Source organism: Mesoplodon bidens, assembly GCF_964165515.1.
Source record: "Mesoplodon bidens genome assembly, chromosome: 10".
In the NCBI taxonomy this organism is placed as follows: Eukaryota; Metazoa; Chordata; class Mammalia; order Artiodactyla; family Ziphiidae; genus Mesoplodon; species Mesoplodon bidens.
The window spans coordinates 57,330,082-57,348,325 of NC_138172.1; the positions used below are offsets into that span (position 1 = coordinate 57,330,082).

The 18,244-nt window shown below is 39.0% G+C and overlaps 1 protein-coding gene across 1 annotated transcript in view; it reads left to right on the plus strand.

Moving 5' to 3' along the window:
* NEK10 (NIMA related kinase 10) overlaps positions 1 to 18,244 on the plus strand; it is a gene marked incomplete at its 3' end in the record, with an annotated part of 225,272 nt that overhangs the window by 9,601 nt on the left and 197,427 nt on the right. Inside the window, 2 exon segments of the mRNA XM_081247364.1 lie at positions 4,747 to 4,867; positions 5,282 to 5,342. Coding sequence (XP_081103490.1) covers positions 4,797 to 4,867; positions 5,282 to 5,342 — 132 coding nt within the window. The 5' untranslated portion in view covers positions 4,747 to 4,796.

Below are 18,244 nucleotides of genomic sequence, written 5' to 3' on the forward strand. Positions count from 1 at the left end.
AGGCACTCCACGTAGGGCAGTGATTCTCAGAGGATCATCTAGGGTCACTGTGAAAACAATATTGTTATTTGAAAGGAGAACCCTCAGGTACCTAGGCCAGTGCTATTGAGGTAATCTTCAGACTAGTATGTTACTGGTCCATGAGGGAGAAATACAAAATTGAGAGCAAGCATTGAGAAATGTTTATAGCACTTTGACATTGCTGTGCTATCCAAGCACATGATCAATGATGGGCTTATTTTCCTGGATACGATATGGACCAAAAGTTGATCCATAATAGATTGGAAAAAAAAACTTTATGGATAATTTGAGAAGCACTGTTCATGAATATTTTCTTATTTAGGACTCCAATTTTCCTCCTGAAGATTGAATAAGTTAGATCATTCCTGAATGTGTTCAATATTATTATAGCATTACAAATACTTATCAATTGATTTGACTTGTAAGGAAGCTTTATGAAAGATCTTTGAACTAAAGGAATAATGACATTGGTTTTTAAAAATAATTCTTTTATTTATTCATCCATTCATTAATTTTTTTCAATAAATATTTATTGTTTGCCTACCATGTGTCTGGTGAACACAGGAGGCCCCATCCTGCCTTATGGGGTCATCAGGCAATTGCCATACTTTTTGCACAGGTTTGCAGTGTGGGGAGTACAGGCTTCCCTGGGCTCTGAGGAGGAGCACCAGGCTTGGTTGGGGGTGGGTGGTGGTGGGTGGTCAAGCAAGGTTCTAATCCCAAAATTAGTAATTGTTAAAAAGCAAATAACTCACAAACTTTGGTAAAAATACCTGAGCCACTCCTCACTGATTGTGACACAAATATTTTTTGAGTCCATACACTGTACTTACCCTGTGCCACTTGCTGTTCTGTGTGTGGGGATAAAGCAAACACAGTCCCTGCCCACATGGGGCTTATTATCAAGTGCACGGAGACCAGTGAATGGCTAGGGGTTCTCCTGATGTTGATGAGCCCCACAAGGAAATAAAACAGAGTGGAGCGGTGAGTGTGAGCATGTGGTGGTGAATGGGTCACAGAGTAGTCCTCAGCAAGGAGGCGACATCTGAGCTGAGGCTGAGTGACCTGAAGGAGCTGAGCTGCAGTGGGCTGAGGGTGAGGGAGATGATGGAAGAGCTCAGAGAAGTCAGAGTCAAAGCAAGAGGGAACTGCCTTCGACTCTGCTCTGTGTGCATCTGCAGCCAGGCCCTTTGCAGCCCCATCACCCATGCTCATCCTTGGGGGATGTGGGCATCCACAGAGCCCCCATCTCTAAGGACTGTTTGTGTGCCCCAGGTACTGGCTTCAAAGTTCTTTTGCTTCTAACAGCCAGCTCCTGGGTCTCTTTTGGGGAGGACTGCTCAAGCTACTGGAGTCTCTTTGCCCCCAGTCAACAGTGCCTGTGTCACAGAACCAAACTCAGGTCTGCTTGTCCACGCACAGTAAAGCCAATCTACTGACACCCAGCTGTGGTGAAGGAAAGTGCAGTCTTTATTGCAGGGGCCAGCAAGGAGTCCAGACAGCTAGTGCTCAAAAAGCCTAAACTCCCCAATGTGTTTCAGCAAAACATTTTTAAAGGCCAGGTGAGGGAGGGGAGTCCCAGTGTATATGATCTGCTCATGCACAGTTGTCTGGTTGGTTGATGGTGAGGTTACAGGGTATTAACATTATCAATCCTTAGGTGCCAATAGGTGCTTACGATCATCAACTAGTTAATTTCTTCCTTTTGATGGTGGTTTTAGCATCTGTCAAACAAGTCAGGAAATGTGCATCAGATACTACTTCAGAGAGGAGCTACAGCAGAGGATGGGGGAGGGATCTGCCCCAGGAAAGCCCCATAGGGTCCTGCTCCCTTACATCTGAGGGGCTAGGACCTCCCTTAGGGCCCTTTACCAACCACTCCTTCCCTCAGGTTTGGACAGTGGCTCTGAGGCAAACTCTACCTGCACAGCTCTTGCCCTCACTTGCCCTCTGAGGAACACTTCCTCAGAAAGTTATTTGCTTCTAGGAAATGACTTAAGAGATGAACTGCCCTCCCTGCCACCCACCAGTGTTGAACTATAGCCTTTGGTATAGTGTTATCATTTTTGTTAATTAAAGATGGGATTAAATTAAATATTTTATAGTATTCCCAAGTTCTTGAAGTTTTTTTTTTTTTTTTTGGGGAACAGTTTCCATTTTAACAGCCATCAAGTGGAAAGGATTTTGTTTTTTATCCTAAAGGCAATTGCCTATTTCTTCTGATTCTGGTGAGTTTGTTTACTGTTTAATTAAGTGAAACATTTCCAGACAGTTATCTATTTTCACTCCTCCAGCTCACAGAGTAGAAGCTGATCTTAAACTGATAAAACTATTAGAGGATTATTTCCTGTTCACACACTGGGTCAATAAAATTACAGAGATTAAACAAGGGAATAAGACAGAGTGTTTAGCAGGGTTTGATTGTGGGAGATATCATCTAGCATCAGAAGCCTATGAGCTTTTCCACACATTTTCATGTACTAATCACTGTGACTTTCACGTCCTTGTTTCTAAAATGGTCTGGAGCTATGGTTTGAGCAGAATTTGACGCTGACAGGCCAGTGTGTCTATGTGGAATTTTCCCTCTGTCCTTCAGGGAAAAATAAAGTTAGATTATATTTATTTTGACTGGATTTCCATTTATTTTAGAACTTTTGGGGCATTTTAATATCTATATATGAAAAGCACTTGGATCTCTTGCTTTTGAAAAATTATGTACAAATCATCCATTCTTCCTCTTTTCCTCCCTACTCCTCCCTTTGTTCCTTCCTTTTTTCTTTCTTTCTTTTAAACAGATGCTAAATCATCTCTCTATCTGAATATCTCACAAAACATAGTTTAAAGTTCCTAAGTGGGTTTTTCTTTGCTTGTAGTAGAATCCTATATCTGGGATAGCCTCTTTTATCTTTAGTAGTTTTCAGTCTGAGATTGGACATAGTAAGCATTCAATAAATATTTGTTGAAGGAATGAAGCCATGGTGCTAGGTCCTGGACACAATCCTAAAATATTGATATTGTGCTTTTTCTGGTGTGCATCTGTGATGAGAGCCTCGCTTTTCAGCTCTTAGTTCCAGCTCAACTATTTGTCATAAGTATGACAACAATATTGGGAAAATAATTTTTAAATCATTAGATAAACTGTGTCTGTTCATTTCACAAAATTAAATTTCACTAGATTTTGTTGCAGTAAAATACCCATTGGCACATTCCTTTTGCCTCTAAATACCTCTGAAACACTTGGATTTTGACCATCAATTTCATAATACATTGAGGCATGCAATTATAGGACAATAATGCATGATTTTTCATGCCTGAAAAACACTCTGAAGTCAAGCAGTAGCATTGAAGCGCAACTGGAAAATTTTACATCCAATCAAGAATTAAACCAATAGTACATTTAATTTTGTATTTGCTATGTAATTGAAAGTATGAATATCTTCAACTTTCTTTTTGTTTCTATTCTAAAACAATTTAGTCAGAAATTCATGAAGGAAAAGCGGTAAACAAATCAATTGTTCTCCATTGGTGAACTCATAATAACCTCTTGAGTAGGAGTGGGAAATAGTATTAAAATTTATCCTAGGAAGGGTGACCAACCATAATGACTACAAAGCCTAATTCAGAAGAGTGAGATGCCTATTGGGTTGTGTTCCCAGGCTGGTAGCCTCACTGACTGGATTGTTAAAAAACAAAATTCAATTGAGTACATTTTAAAGCTCTTATTGGCTTTATTCAGTGAGTCATGAATGGGCAGCATTCGATCTAGCAGATAGAAAGGAGCTCTGAGGAACTGTACAAATGAAAGACTTTTATAGGCAGAAGAGGGCAGGAACAAGGAAGTTATTCTTCATTAGGAGTTAGTCAAAAAAGGGATTGGTTATTTCAAGGTTGCTTTTCCTAAAGAGGATAGAGGGTTTTATCAGGCAGCTTACCTAACTAGTGCTGATCAGGAGATTCCTGATTGGCTAGTTTAAGTTTCCATTTCTGGGAGAGACGAAACTGTAATTAAGTTAAGTTTGGTGACCCAAAGATTAGCATAAACAACTCCATTTTGATTGTGCCCATTGTTTTATTTTTAACAGGATGTTTGAGTGAGTTCAGGGGCTGTGCAAGACTGACCCAATTCTTGCAGAAGAGGTTATGACTAGAGTTGACCCACATGGGGATTCAGCTCAAAAACTTTAGGAATTCTAGAAACCCAAGGACATTTTATGTGTTGCCCTGACACTGTAATGCTTATTTGCAAGTGGGTGGAGCTTTCTCTGGGATTTTTAGGGGCATGACCCATGATGAGAGAGGAACTCCCTGAAGTAACAGCATACTCTACTGTTAAGGAAACTTGCCAAGAAAGACAAGTAAGATGGCATAAAAGTGTCAGTTGGACTTCAAGTATTTGCTTATGTATATTTTGGAAACCCCAAATCGGGGCACTTTTCCTGACAAGCAGAACAATACTTGTTGGGGTAATGGGTCAGAATATTTGAAATCAAGAATGACTCAGAAAATATAGGCTAAGGTACTACTATAATTATAAGCTATGCCCTAAGTATATTCAAAGGCCTTTGAATGATAAATAGTAAGTGTTATTCATATTAGCATTTATATTACTGTATTACAAATAAATGTTAGTTTGTGCATATTTAAATAAATGTTATAAGTGAATTTTGCCTGCATTAATTGAGAATATTTTGGAGCACATAACCCAAGTAAAGTTTTTCCTTCTAGTTTACTTTGAAAGGAATGTGATGTTAATTCTGGGGCATTGATGTTTTACAATGCCTGATCAAGACAAAAAAGTGAAGACCACAGAAAAATCAACCGATAAAAAACAAGGAATCATCACCAGGTAACTCACTGCTGAGTCTTTGCTAATTATTAACTCAGGCAGTGGCCAGCAATCAGATTTAATGGCTTTTTGAGAAATAGGGCAGATCCTTGACAACTGCTGCTCTGGGGTACAGTGTTTACTGAAATGTTTGTGCATTTCTAGAGTTCTACAGAAACGTTTAGCATGTATATGTTTCAGTCTATAAAAGCAGGCCTCCAAGTGGCAGTGCTCCATGTTACTAGTGGGTAACATGACTAGTTCACCTGGAGTCTTCTGTTGGTTGACACTGTGTTATTCTTTCTTTTTTTTTTAACATCTTTATTGGAGTATAATTGCTTTACAATGTCATGTTAGTTTCTGCTGTATAACAAAGTGAATCAGCTATATGTATACACATATCCCCATATCCCCTTGTGTTATTCTTTCTCCTAGGGACTATTCAGATCTTAAAAGACTTCTGTGCCTTTTGAACGTTCAGTCAAGCAAACAACAGGTAGTGTTTTCAAAGGATGTGCGTCCATTAACTACAGAAATCACATGTTTCCAAAGGGATCCATTTAACATCATATGAACGATAAGTCTATTTTTCTTTGTTCTTTCTTATGTTTTGTCTTTCTTCTAGCTGTTTCTTTCAAACCTGGTTCGGGTTCAGGATGCAAGACTCTGTATCCACAGCCTTTTCATTCTTTTGCTCTCATGCCTGGGGCCCGCTTTATCCTCTGTTCAGTGCCATGTGTCCTAATCAGCAAAAGCATTTCAGTATAGAAACAGAGCTCTCTTCTTTTGAATGCCCAGTGTTTGACACTGCAGAGCCCTAGGGAAGTTGATTTCTCCAAAACACTGTTCATCACCTTTCCCTTCGTCTCCACTTCCCCACTTCTCAGGCTGCCCACTTGCTACAGCACCACTTTTGATGCTTGCTGCAAATTATATCTCACCAAAAACAGGGGGAAGGAAGGAGTGAGTTTGGGCTATTTTTACAATAGCATTTTTATTTTTTTAATAGACAGAGAAAGAATGGTACTGCTGCTTGAATTTATCTCTAAATGTTTCTTTTTGGTTTAGCTTCTGTAAGACTTTAGAGAGTCAAGAGATTAGAGGCTATCCATGGAGGTTTAGGGAATAACACAGAAATGTGAATAATAATGAAGACAGCTTATTTAGCACAGTAAATTAGTAAATGTCAGGGATGGGATTTGAACCCCAGGAGCCAGACTCCAAAGTCAACTGTGGTATACTTGTTAAGTAAATTTGTTTATGAGCTCATGTGGTAATACAGCCCTACTGGCTTTTGTTATATCCACTAAACTTACCAGAGAACTACAGCATTTACAAAATTTTTTTTATTGAAGTATAGTTGATTTACAATATTATATTAGTTTCAGTGGTACAACATAATGATTCAATCTTTTTAAGATTATACTCCATTTATAGTTATTGTAAAATATTGGCTATGTTCCCTGTGCTGTACAATATATCCTTGTAGCTTATTTATTTTATACATAGTAGTTTGTACCTCTTAATCCACTACCCCTATATCACCCCTCCTCACTTCCCTTTCCCCTCTGGTAACCACTAGTTTATTCTCTGTGAGTCTGTTTCTGTTTTGTTATACATATTCGTTTGTTTATTTTTTAGATTCCACATATAAGTGATAACATACAGGATTTGTCTTTCTCTGATTTATTTCACTAAGGTTAATAATTTCTAGGTCCAACCATATTGTTGCAAATGGCAATATTTCATTCTCTTTTATGGCTTAGTGAATTCCATTGTGTGTGTGTGTGTGTGTATGATATACATGTGATATGTATATCATCTACATATCCTGTTGATGGGCACTTAGGTTGCTTCCATATTATGGCTATTGTAAATAATACTGCTATGAACATCAGGGTGCACGTAACTTTTCAAATTGGTGTTTTTGTTTTCCTTGGATATATACCCAGGAGTGGAATTACGGGATCATATGGTAGTTCTATCTTTAGTTTTTTGAGGAACCTCCATACTGTTTTCCATAGTCGCTGCACCAGTTTACGTTCCCTTTTCTCCACATCCTTGCCAACATTTGTTATTTGTTGTCTTTGTGATGAGAGCCATTCTGATGGGTGTGATGTGATATCTCATTGTGGTTTTGATTTGCATTTCCCTGATGATTAGCAAGGTTGAGCATCTTTCATGTCCCTGTTGGCCATCTGTATGTCTTCTTTGCAAAAATGTCTATTCAGGTCTTCTGCCCATTTTTTAATCAGATTGTTTGTTTTTTTGATATTGATTTGTATTAGCTATTTATATATTTTAGATATTAACCCCTTACTGGTCATCATAATTTGTGAATATTTTCTCCCATTCAGTAGGTTGGCTTTTCATTATGTTGATGGTTTCTTTGCTATGCAAAAGCTTTTAAGTTTAATTATATCCCATTTGTTTAGTTTTGCTTTTGTTTCCTTTGCTTTAGGAGACAGAACCAAAAAAATATTGCTACAGGTTATGTCAAGGAGTGTTTTCTTCTAGGAGTTTTATGGTTTCCAGTCTTACATTTGGGTCTTTGATCCATTTTGAGTTTGTTTTTGTATATAGTGTGAGAAAATGTTCTAATTTCATTCTTTCACATGTACCTGTTCAGTTTTCCCAACACCACTTATTGAAGAGACTGTCTTTTCCCCATTGTATATTCTTGCCTCCTTTGTCATAGATTAATTGACTGTAAGTTTGTGGGTTCTTTTCTGGGCTCTTGATCTATGTGTCTTTTTTGGTGCCAATACCATACTGTTTTGATCACTTGTAGCTTTGTAGTACAGTTTGAAGTCAAGGAGTTTGATCCCTCCAGCTTTGTTCTTTTTTCTCAAGATTGCTTTGGCTATCCAGGGTCTTTTGTGGTTCCATACAAATTTTAGGATTATTTGTTCTAGTTCTGTGAAAAATATCATAGGTGTTTTGATAGGGATTCCACTAACTCTGTAGATTGCTTGGGTAGTATGGACATTTTAATGATATTAATTCTTAAAATCCACAAACACGGGATATATTTTCATTTCTTTGTGGTGTCTTCAATTTCCTTCATCAGTGTCATATAGTTGTTTTTTTTTTAACATCTTTATTAGAGTATAATTGCTTTAAAATGGTGTGTCAGTCTCTGCTCTATAACGAAGTGAATCAGCCATTCACATACATATGTCCCCACATCTCCCCCCTCCCTCATTTCCCCCCCCACCCTCCCCATCCCACCCCTCCAGGTGGTCACAAAGCACTGAGCTGATCTCCCTGTGCTATGAGGCTGCTTCCCACCAGCTATCTATTTTACGTTTGGTAGTGTATATATGTCCATGCCACTCTCTTACTTTGTCTCAGCTAACCCTTCCCCCTCCCCATGTCAATGTCATATAGTTTTTAGAGTATAAGTCTTTTACCTCCTCAGTTAAGTTTATTTCTATGTATTTTATTCTTTTGGATGCAATTTTAAATGGGATTGTTTTCTTGTTTTCTCTTTCTGATTGTTCATTATTAGTGTATGGAAAAGCAACATTTTTTGTATATTAATCTTGTATCTTGCAACTTTACTGAATTCATTTATTAGTTCCAATAGTTTTTGGTTGGAGACTCTAGGGTTTTATATATATATATATAGTATCATGTTATCTGCAACTACTGACAGTTTTACTTCTTCCCTTCCAATTGGGATGCCTTTTATTTCTTTTTCTTGTTTGATTGCTGTGGCTAGAACTTCTAATACTGTGTTAAATGCATGTGAGGAGAGTGGACATCTTTGTCTTGTTTGTGATTTTAGAGGAAAAGCTTTCAGCTTTTCACCATTGAGTATGATGTTAGGTGTGGGTTTGTCATATATGATCTTTATTATGTTGAGATATGTTCCCTATACCAACTTTGATGAGAGTTTTTATCATGAATGGATGTTGAATTTTGTCAGATGCTTTTTCTGAGTCTATTGAGGTGATCATGTGAATTTTATCCTTCCTTTTGTTAATGGGGTGTATCACATTAGTTGATTTGCAGATATCCTTGTGACCCTGGAATAAATCCCAGTTGATCATGGTGTATGACCCTTTTATGTATTATTGAATTTGGTTTGCTAATGTTTTGTTGAGAATTTTTGCATTTATGTTCATCAGAAATATTGGCCTGTATGTTTCTTTTTTTGTAGTGTCTCTGTCTGGTTTTGGAATCAGAATAATGATGGCCTTGTAGAATGAATTTTGGAGTGTTCCCTCCTCTTCAATCTTTGGTAGTAGATTGAAAAGGATAGGCATTAGCTCTTTTTTGAAAGTTTGGTAGAATTCCCTCGTGAACCTGTTTGGTCCTGGACTTTTGTTGGCAGAGAATTGTTTAAACTACTAATTCAATTTCACTACTAGTGATCTGTATGTTCAGGTTGTCAATTTCCTCCTCATTCGGTCTTGGAAGATTGTATATTTCTAGAAATATATCCATTTCTTCTAGGATTTCCAATTTGTTTGCATATAACTGTTTGAAGTATTCTCTTTAGACTTTTTGTATCTCTTTGATATTGGTTGTTATTTCTCCTCTTTCACTTCTTATTTTGTTTATTTGAATCCTCTCTCTTTTTTTCTTGATGGGTCTGGCTAAAGGCTTATCAATTTTATCTTTTCAAAAAAAAAACCAGCATTGGATTCATTGATGTTTTCTATTGTTTTTTTTGGTCACTATTTTATTTATTTTCTCTCTGATCTTTATTATTTCCTTCCTTCTGCTGACTTTGGGCCTTGTTTCTTCTTCTTTTTCTAATTCCTATAGATGAATTGTTAGGTAGTTTATCTGAGTTTTTCTTGTTTCTTGAGATAGGCCCGTATCACTATAAACTTCCCTCTTCAAACTGCTTTTGCTGCATCCTATATAGATTTTGGAAAATTGTGTTTTTATTTTCATTTGTCTCAAGGTATTTTCTAATTTCCTCTGAGTTTTTTTTTTTTTTAGTGACCCATTGATTTTTTTAGTAACATGTTGTTTACTCTCCAGTGTTCGTTTTTCTATTTTTCTTCCTGTAATTGATATCTAGTTTCAAACCATTGTGGTTAGAAAAAATGCTTGATATAATTTCTATCCTCTTAAATTCGTTGAGACTTGTTTTGTGGATTAGCATGTGATCTATCCTGGAGAATGTCCCATGTGTAGTTGAAAATAACATATATTCTACTGTTTTTGGATGAAATGTCCTGTATATATCTATTAAGTCCAACTGATCTAATGTGTGATTAAGACCACTGTTTCCTTATTGATTTTCTCTCTGGGTGATCTGTCCATTGATGTAAGTGAGGTGTTAAAGTCCCCACTGTACAGTAATATAGTCCCTTACTGTTACTGTATTCTTGTTAACTTCTCCTTTTATGCCTGTTAGTATTTGCTTTATATATTTACGTTCATCTATAATAGGTGCGTATGTGTTAATGAATTTTTATCCATTTCTTGTATTGATCCCTTTTATCGTAATGCTCTTCTTTGTCTTTTGTTGTAGACTTTGTTTTAAAGTCTACTCTGTCTGATATGAGTGTTGCTACAACAGCTTTCTTGTCGTTTCCATTTCCATGAAATATTTTTTTCCATCCCTTCACTTTCAGTCTGTTGGTGTCTGTAGCTCTGAAGTGCATTTCTTCACTAAGCAGCATATAGATGGGTCTTGTTTTTTTATCCTGTCAGCCACCATATGTCTTTTGGTTGGGGCACTTAGTCCATTGACTTTTAAAGTGATTATTGATAGGTGTGTACTTATTGTCATTTTGTTCATTGTTTGCTGGTTGTTTTGGTAGTTCTTCTCTGTTCTTCTTTTTGTTTCTTTCCCTACGGTTTGATGGTTTTCTTTAGTAGTATATTTGTGTTACTTTCTCTCTTGTTTTTGTGTACCTATTGTAGGTTTTTGATTTGTGGTTACCATGGGGTTTATATATATGTTGACTTATAACTATATCTACTTGTTTTAAACTGATAATTATTTAAGTTCAAACACATTCTAAAAGATCTACATTTTTTACTCCCCTCCCCCATGTTGTGTCTTTTTGATGTCATCTTCATGTTTATCCCTTAACAGTTTGTTGTAGTTATAGTTGATTATACAACTTTTTTCAAATCTTTCTACTAGCTTATTTAAGTGGTTGATCCACAGCCTATACTATATATTTGCCTTTACTAGTGGAATTTTTTTCTTTCCTCGAAATTCTTACTTCTTGTTGTAGCCTTTTCTTTGTCACTTAAAGAAGACCCTTTAACACTTCTTGTAGGGTCATTTTAGTACTGATGAACTCTGTTAATTTTTGCTTGTCTGAAAAGCTCTTTATCTCTCCTTCAATCGTGAATAATAACCTTGCTGGGTAGAGTATCCTAGGTTTTAGATTTTTCTACTTTCAGCTCTTTAAATATATCTGCCACTCCCTCCTGGCCTGCAAAGTTTCTGCAGAAAAATCAGCTGAGAGCCTTATGGGGGTTCCCTTGTATGTGACTGTATTTTTCTCTTGCTGCCTTTTGAATTCTCTCTTTCTCTTGAACTTTTGCCATTTTAATTATGATATGCCTTGGTGTGGGTCTCTTTGGGTTCATCTTGTTTGGGACCCTCTGTGCTTCTCATACCTGAATATCTGTTCTTTCTAAAGGTTTGGGAAGTTTTCAGCCATAATTTTATCAAATACATTTTTGACTCCTGTCTCTCGCTCTTCTCCTTCTGGGATCTCTATAATGCAGATGTTAGTATGCTTGATGTTTGTCCTAGAGGTCCCTTATTCAATTGTCACTTTTTAAATTTGCTTTACTTTCTGCTGTTCTGATTGGGTGATTTCTATTATTCTATCTTCCAGATCACTTATACATTCTTGTGTATTGTCTAGTCTGTGGTTTATTACTTGTATTGTGTTTTTCATTTCAGGTATTGTAGTCTTCAGCTCTGACTGGTTCTGTTTTATATTTTCTAGTTTTTTTTGTTAAAATACTCACTGTGTTCATCTATTCTTTTCCCACGTGAAATTACATGAAACAGTTACCTAATCCGGTCTTGAAGGCATGTCCTTGTGTGGGAGCATACCTATGCAGTCTGTGTGTGCCCAGTGGCTTTGGTGGGAGCACTGGATCTGATGTGAGCCTGAGGTCATGTCTTCCCGCAGAGTGTGCTGGCAGCTCTCGCTATGGTTGGAGGTGGGGCTGGAGACAGAGGGGATAGAGCCAGAGCCATGTGTGAGCCAGGGCTTCTCCTGTACTTAGTGGCCATCACTGCTCTATCAGGGGCAAGGTGGGGCCCGAGTTGCTGGAGCAGAAGCCCTGAGGGTTGGGTCTAAGCTAGACCCACCGCCTCTGTGAAAGCCAGTAAAGGCCACCCTCACTCTGTTTGGATGCTGTGTTGGATCCAAGCTGGCTCTGTCCCCCTCCAAGTGTGAACCCTCCTCAACTATGGCAACCTTCACTCTAGTGGGGGACTGTGCTGGATCTAGAGGGGCTAGAGCAGGCATGCAGCACGGGCTGGGGTGTGCACTGGGGTGGTCGCAGGAAACCAGCCGGAGCCACAGGCAGTTTCAATCTGCTTCCTCTGCCTTGTTCCCATGAGTAAGCAAATGTGTGAATGCTCTTCATGGGCAGAGTCTTGGTTTCTTACAGCCCTCCTGTAAGTCCCACTGGTTTTCAAATCAGCTAAGGGGACTCATCTTTCCAGTGTCGGCCCCCAGGTCCGGGGTTCCCAATGTGTGGTTCGAACCCCTCACTCCCCAAGGAGGATCTCTGCACCCGTGATATTATCTTCCTCTTCTGTGTCTCCTCCCGGGGGCACAGGTCGACCCCATCACTTCTCCTCCAGTTGAGGCACAGAGAAGTTAAATGGCTTTCTCGAGATCATACAGCCAACTAATGGTAGGTACAGAGCTAACCAAATACTCCATCTTTGCAATGTGTGCCTCTAACCACTGAGATATCTTTTAAATGACTTGGGAAGTTAAATTCAAAAAATAGCTGGATAAGCATTGATTTGAAGAAAACATGGCCTTAAAATATTTTTTTCCTCTTCCTTCTTCTCTGTTTTTAAGCCTATAACCCCACCCTCACCCCAGGAACTCTCTTCTTCTCACCTGTCTATTTCAGCATCACTTACTCTTTGTCCATCTCCACATGGCTAAAACAGTCTTCCTGGCCTACTGCTCACTGATAATCATGAGTGGGTGCCACACATCAAGTTCACTCTTTCTTAGTAAAGGAAGCACAGTGACTCAGCATACAGATTTGGTGTATCAATAGTTTCCATTCTTTCTCACTGTACATCCTAAGATGTAACCAGAATGTCAAATATTTCTACTTTTTGCTTTTTCTCAAATTTGTCCTTCTCCCAAGTTTCTTTTCTATAAAATCTTACCTATTTCCAGGACCAAGATCTAATGATAGCACCACCATAAAAAAGCTTTCCTTTATCTTCCATTCCAGAAGTGATCCCTTTCTTCCCAAAGTACCTTCTTTCAACATTGTAGCATTATTTTTTTCTGTGCTTTGGAAAGACTTGTCTACATTTCTAATTTCCTGAGAGATTATACGTTTCCAACTTTGACTTTTGCTTCCTATTCACTGTATACTCTATTCGGTGAGCTCTTGATCAGTTTTCACCAAATTTAATTGTAACTTAAAAGTTAGATGACCTCATGGGTACGTATAACCACCTGGCTAGTGTAAAAGAGACACCAGTGGTGGGTGTGGGTTCTGCTTGTCCAGTTTTGAAGTCCATGCTCGCTGGATCTGTTGTGCCTTCTCTCAACACCACTCCCTTGCTAACAGCTGGCAGGCGTAAAGTAAATTTAAGAGTTTTCCGCCCTTTAACCAATTTTAGAATTTACAATCTGTTGTCTGAAAAGTTCACATGGCATATCTTTTTGTAAAATATTTCACACATTTAAAAATGCATGTTTGCAATGCTTGAATTATTCAGAAAGTGCATAGTTCTAAGAAAAAATGAAAATAACTGCTCATTTATATAAATGTCTTGAGGGTGACAAAATTCATTCTTAATTCTGTTTATAAAACTTTCATGCATTTGTGATTTTGAAATAATAAATGTTATTCTAAACACCCTGTTCTCCTTTCTGTAAAATAATGCAGAGACATTTATAGGAGAAGAAAGATATTGGAGAGGATAAATCAAGAATTTGTTTATATCTTGATTGCTCCAGAAAGAGTGTAAGGTGGCTTATGAAGATATGTAAAGTACTCAGATTATCATAAAAGAAAAACAAGGTTTGGGAGCAAAGTAGACTCAGAGTCCAGAGGAAATGACCATCAAAATATGCAAGCTGGCCACACATTAGGCTCTAAGATTTTTAGCAGTCAGTTTGAAAAGGGAAGCCTGAGGATTAAGGCCCACTCACCTGAATTTCTGTTCTAACAAGACCTGACCTGTCACTTGCAAATGAACCAAGACGGCTAATTAAGCAGTTGCAGAGGGAAGTGTACTTTGTGGGTTTGGGCAGAGAATTACAAGAACTGGATGTCCTTCATCTGAATTTCTAATGAGCCAAGCCCTTCCTCATTGTTGCGTCTGTTCCTGTGTTCTACTTTCGCTCTCATCCCGGTTGCTCTGTGAGTCTCTGCGTACCTTGCTTCACCACCTTAGAGACTGCTGTTCTGAGGACAGTTCTGTTGTCACAGAAGTGGGGACAGAGACACACTGAGGCAGAGGAGCCCCTTCATCCTAAACAGGGTAAGAATAATCATAATCCAGTAAAACCAAATACTTCAAGAAAAAGAATTGCCCCGGGGTTGTTGAAGCAAAGTAAAATCATAAAGTTGGTTGGAGGTTTCACCAGAGGTTTTCACAAGTCTTGAAATAATTTGCCTTGAGCTGGAATTAATTTTTTTTCCTACATTTAAAACCATAGGGAGCTGAGAAATTGGTTTGCAATTAGGAAAAAAAAAACAGATGAAAGAAAGATAGAAAAAGAATTCATTACAGGCCCATTAATTGCCTTGAAATAAAAGAGGTCTTGATAGATGCTGTGGAAAGAAAAAGCCTAAGGCACTGTTGTTGTGCTCTGAGACACCAGGACTAGGAATGGCAGTTATGGTTTCCCCAGCCAGTGGACATTTGAATCCTGTAGGAGAGGCACGGGCAGTGGCTGGGTGGATTCTGAGGAGGATGAGGAGGCCACTTTTAGCTCAAGTCACAGGAAAGGACATGGTTCTTGGAAAATGGGCTGCCTGTCCTCTGGTGGAATTGATGGGAAAGGCAGTCTGGGTGAAGCGAGTAAAATAATCAGATATCTGAAGGAAAGAAAATAACACGCACTGAAGCAAAATGGTGACTAGACATTTCTGTTGAAAGTAGTGATAAATAAAGCTGTAAGAAACTGTACAATGTCTGAAGGCCTATCTACAAATTTTGTATCTATCACATAAGCAACAGAGAAGGTTGAAATTTCCAGGCAGAAGTGACATGATCAAATTTTTAGGAAGGTCCTTCACTTGAATCTCTAGTCTCTTTCCTTTCCACTCAGGCTACTCAAGCTGCTCAGGGACCTGCCACTTTCTAGAGCACATGCAGTTTTTCTCTGCCTTCCAGCCTGTGCAAAAATCTGCCTGGAATACTCTGGAATACTCCGGGCATCCTGGTCCGTGACCCACCCTATCTCTCTTTTACTTTCTACCACAACAAACCCTTGTTCACTCATTTTGCTGTGTGTTCTAGTGCTAGTTGACCCCCGACCCCCCCCCCCATTGGGCTGTAAACTTTTTGAGAAGGAAGAGGCTGTGGCTGTCCTGCTCACTATATACCCAGTGTCTCATACATCTGGCAAGTGATGTGTCTGCAACACACGCGCTGAGCAAATGAACTTGTCTGGAGATGAATCAGTTTAGCAAAGAGACTGGGGATAAAGTGAGCTTCCCATTCCACAGTAGGTAAAGTAGGTATCCCATTCCCATTGGATCTGTGAGAGGTGCTAAGAACACAAAGACAGACAGATGTGAGGTTGCCCTCAGGGTGGCCAACTTCAGGGGGAAAGGCTGATGTGTCATGCAGATGTAGTATGAGATTATGATAAGTGCTGTAAGAGTGATTGGCACAGTAATGCCACTGGGGAGGCAGTGACTGGCTCTGCCAGGGAGGCTGGGGCAGGTGATCTCCAGGAGCTGTGTGTGCTGAGCCCTGAAAAGTGGTCAGCAGCTGTGTCCGCAGCATGCTCCTGGGCAGGAGTGGATGCATGCTTACACTGCATGCTTTCTGGGATGGGTGACCAGTTTAATGCACCTACAACTTGGGAAGTTGTTTTTATTCACCCCAAGTTTTTGTTTATTTATTTTATGTGGACTTATAGTCAAATCTAACGTTGTAAAAGGAGATGATGCTGGGCTGAAAGACAGGGAAAGAACACAGGGGGACAGATTTTCATCTCAGCCTGAAGGAAACCTTGGGCAAGAGTAGGACTCTGAAAAGCAAATGGGCTGACACAAGATAGTGTTTCTCATCATTGGCGATACATCAGAGATGTTGGAGAATTGAGAGTGTTGGAGAGGAAGGGCGATTGCCTGGATTTGAATCCCAGCTGTGCCTTTTGTGAACTATAGGCCCTAAGTCACTTAGCCCTCTATGCCTTAGTCCTCTCACCATAAAATGGTATTTACCTCATACGGTCATTATGAGGTTTAAATAGATTTAAACCTGCAAAACACTTAGAACAGTGCCTGGCATGTGGTAACTACCACACAAGTGTTATCTGTGTTGATGGTGATGATGATGGTCATGATGGTGATCATGATGATGATGATGATCATTATGATGATTATGGTGGTGATGATGGTGATGATGATTGGTGGCTGAATCCTGTGCCTTTCGAGGAAGTTTTAAAATCTGAGAGCCTATAAGTCTGTTACTCGTAGGAAGGGACACACTTTTAAATTATCTATATGAATTTGTGTTATGCTACATTTATGATGCTGAAAATTCAGACTTTGAGTTGCCCAAAATAACCCATCGGATGTAGTGTATCTTAACAGAACTAATGGCTTAACATGACAGAAGTCTGTAAGGGGCTGTTCATCTGGCCCTTCCACTCTGGATACCCCGACTGTGGCTATTCCAGGTGGTGAGATTTCACTAGACCTACTTATGTGGTAGATAAAGGATTCACAAAGACCCTAAGGGACTGGGGAGCCAAGAGAAAAGGCTCTAAGCTTTGAACTGGGTTTCAACCTCACGTTACTTTTATTTGAAGAAGGATGGTTGCTTAAAGATTCTCCTGTTAAGTTCCTGGTCTTTGCAACTATAGATGTCAAGTCTTTCTCATCCACTGCGTGTGCATGAGTGGATTCCCAACACCAGCTGCCCGTGCTGCTGCCAAAGGGAATGGCTGCAAGCTGCTGCCGCTTTCTGCCCTCTCCCTGGAGTGCACTGGGCTTGTTCCCTCTGTGCTGGCTACCTTCTCTATGGCAGTCACTATTCTGGCAGTTATGGTGATGGCAAGGGGGTTTGAGAGCCCTTGGGCCTGGAAAACCTATTTCTTGTTTGCTGCATCATTCCACGTCCTGAGTAACACAGGACAATCTGCTCATTGCTCTGACTTCATGCCTAGCATCATTTGGGTTATCACATCTAATCATCTAATTTGGAAGGTCAAATCTCATTTATTTAGCAAATTCATCTGTGCAATGAGAATAATTTGGGGGATTAAAAGAGTATAAAGCACTGAGAACTATGCCTGGCACATAGCAAGTGCTTTACAAATTCTAAGTCATTTAGTTTTCATAATAACTTTGAACTACATAGAATTATTACGATTTTCATTGTAATGATGTGGAAACTGATGTACAGAGAGATTAAGTAACTTTCAAGATCATGCAGCTGTCTAAGAGTAGATTTCACCCCAGGGCATCTGGCCTAGAGTTCGTTCTCTTAACCACTGGGCATTGTGCCTCAAGTGCCTGTGGCCTGTTGTCTTGTGGTGGCTGTGGACTGGCCCACTGAACTGAGATAGAAATGTAGTTTTACAGGATATAAGATTTATTATTAATATTTTGAGAATTCAACTATGGGTGGCATATGATGAAGAAAGGTTTGCTTCCTATTAAAGAACGTCCTTATTCGAATGTTATCTATCAGCTGACTGCCTTGTGGGAAGTCCAGCATGTTCTCTTTAGATGAGGAAACCATGTCTTTATGCAGACTTCTATCAAATGCTTTGATGAAATAGGACAACAAGCACAGCATATTGTAACATTATTTGATAATTATAATATATAGGACAGAATGATTTACTGAAAATAAAAGTTTATTTTGTTATACTATGCTTTCCGTACCTCATCTGTAAAAACTTAGCTAATTATAGAACATTCCTCATTTGTACTTTGGAAAGAATAGGGTATTTGTCTGCACTTCGTTCAGCTTTACTGTGGTACAAGAAACAATTCTCAGGG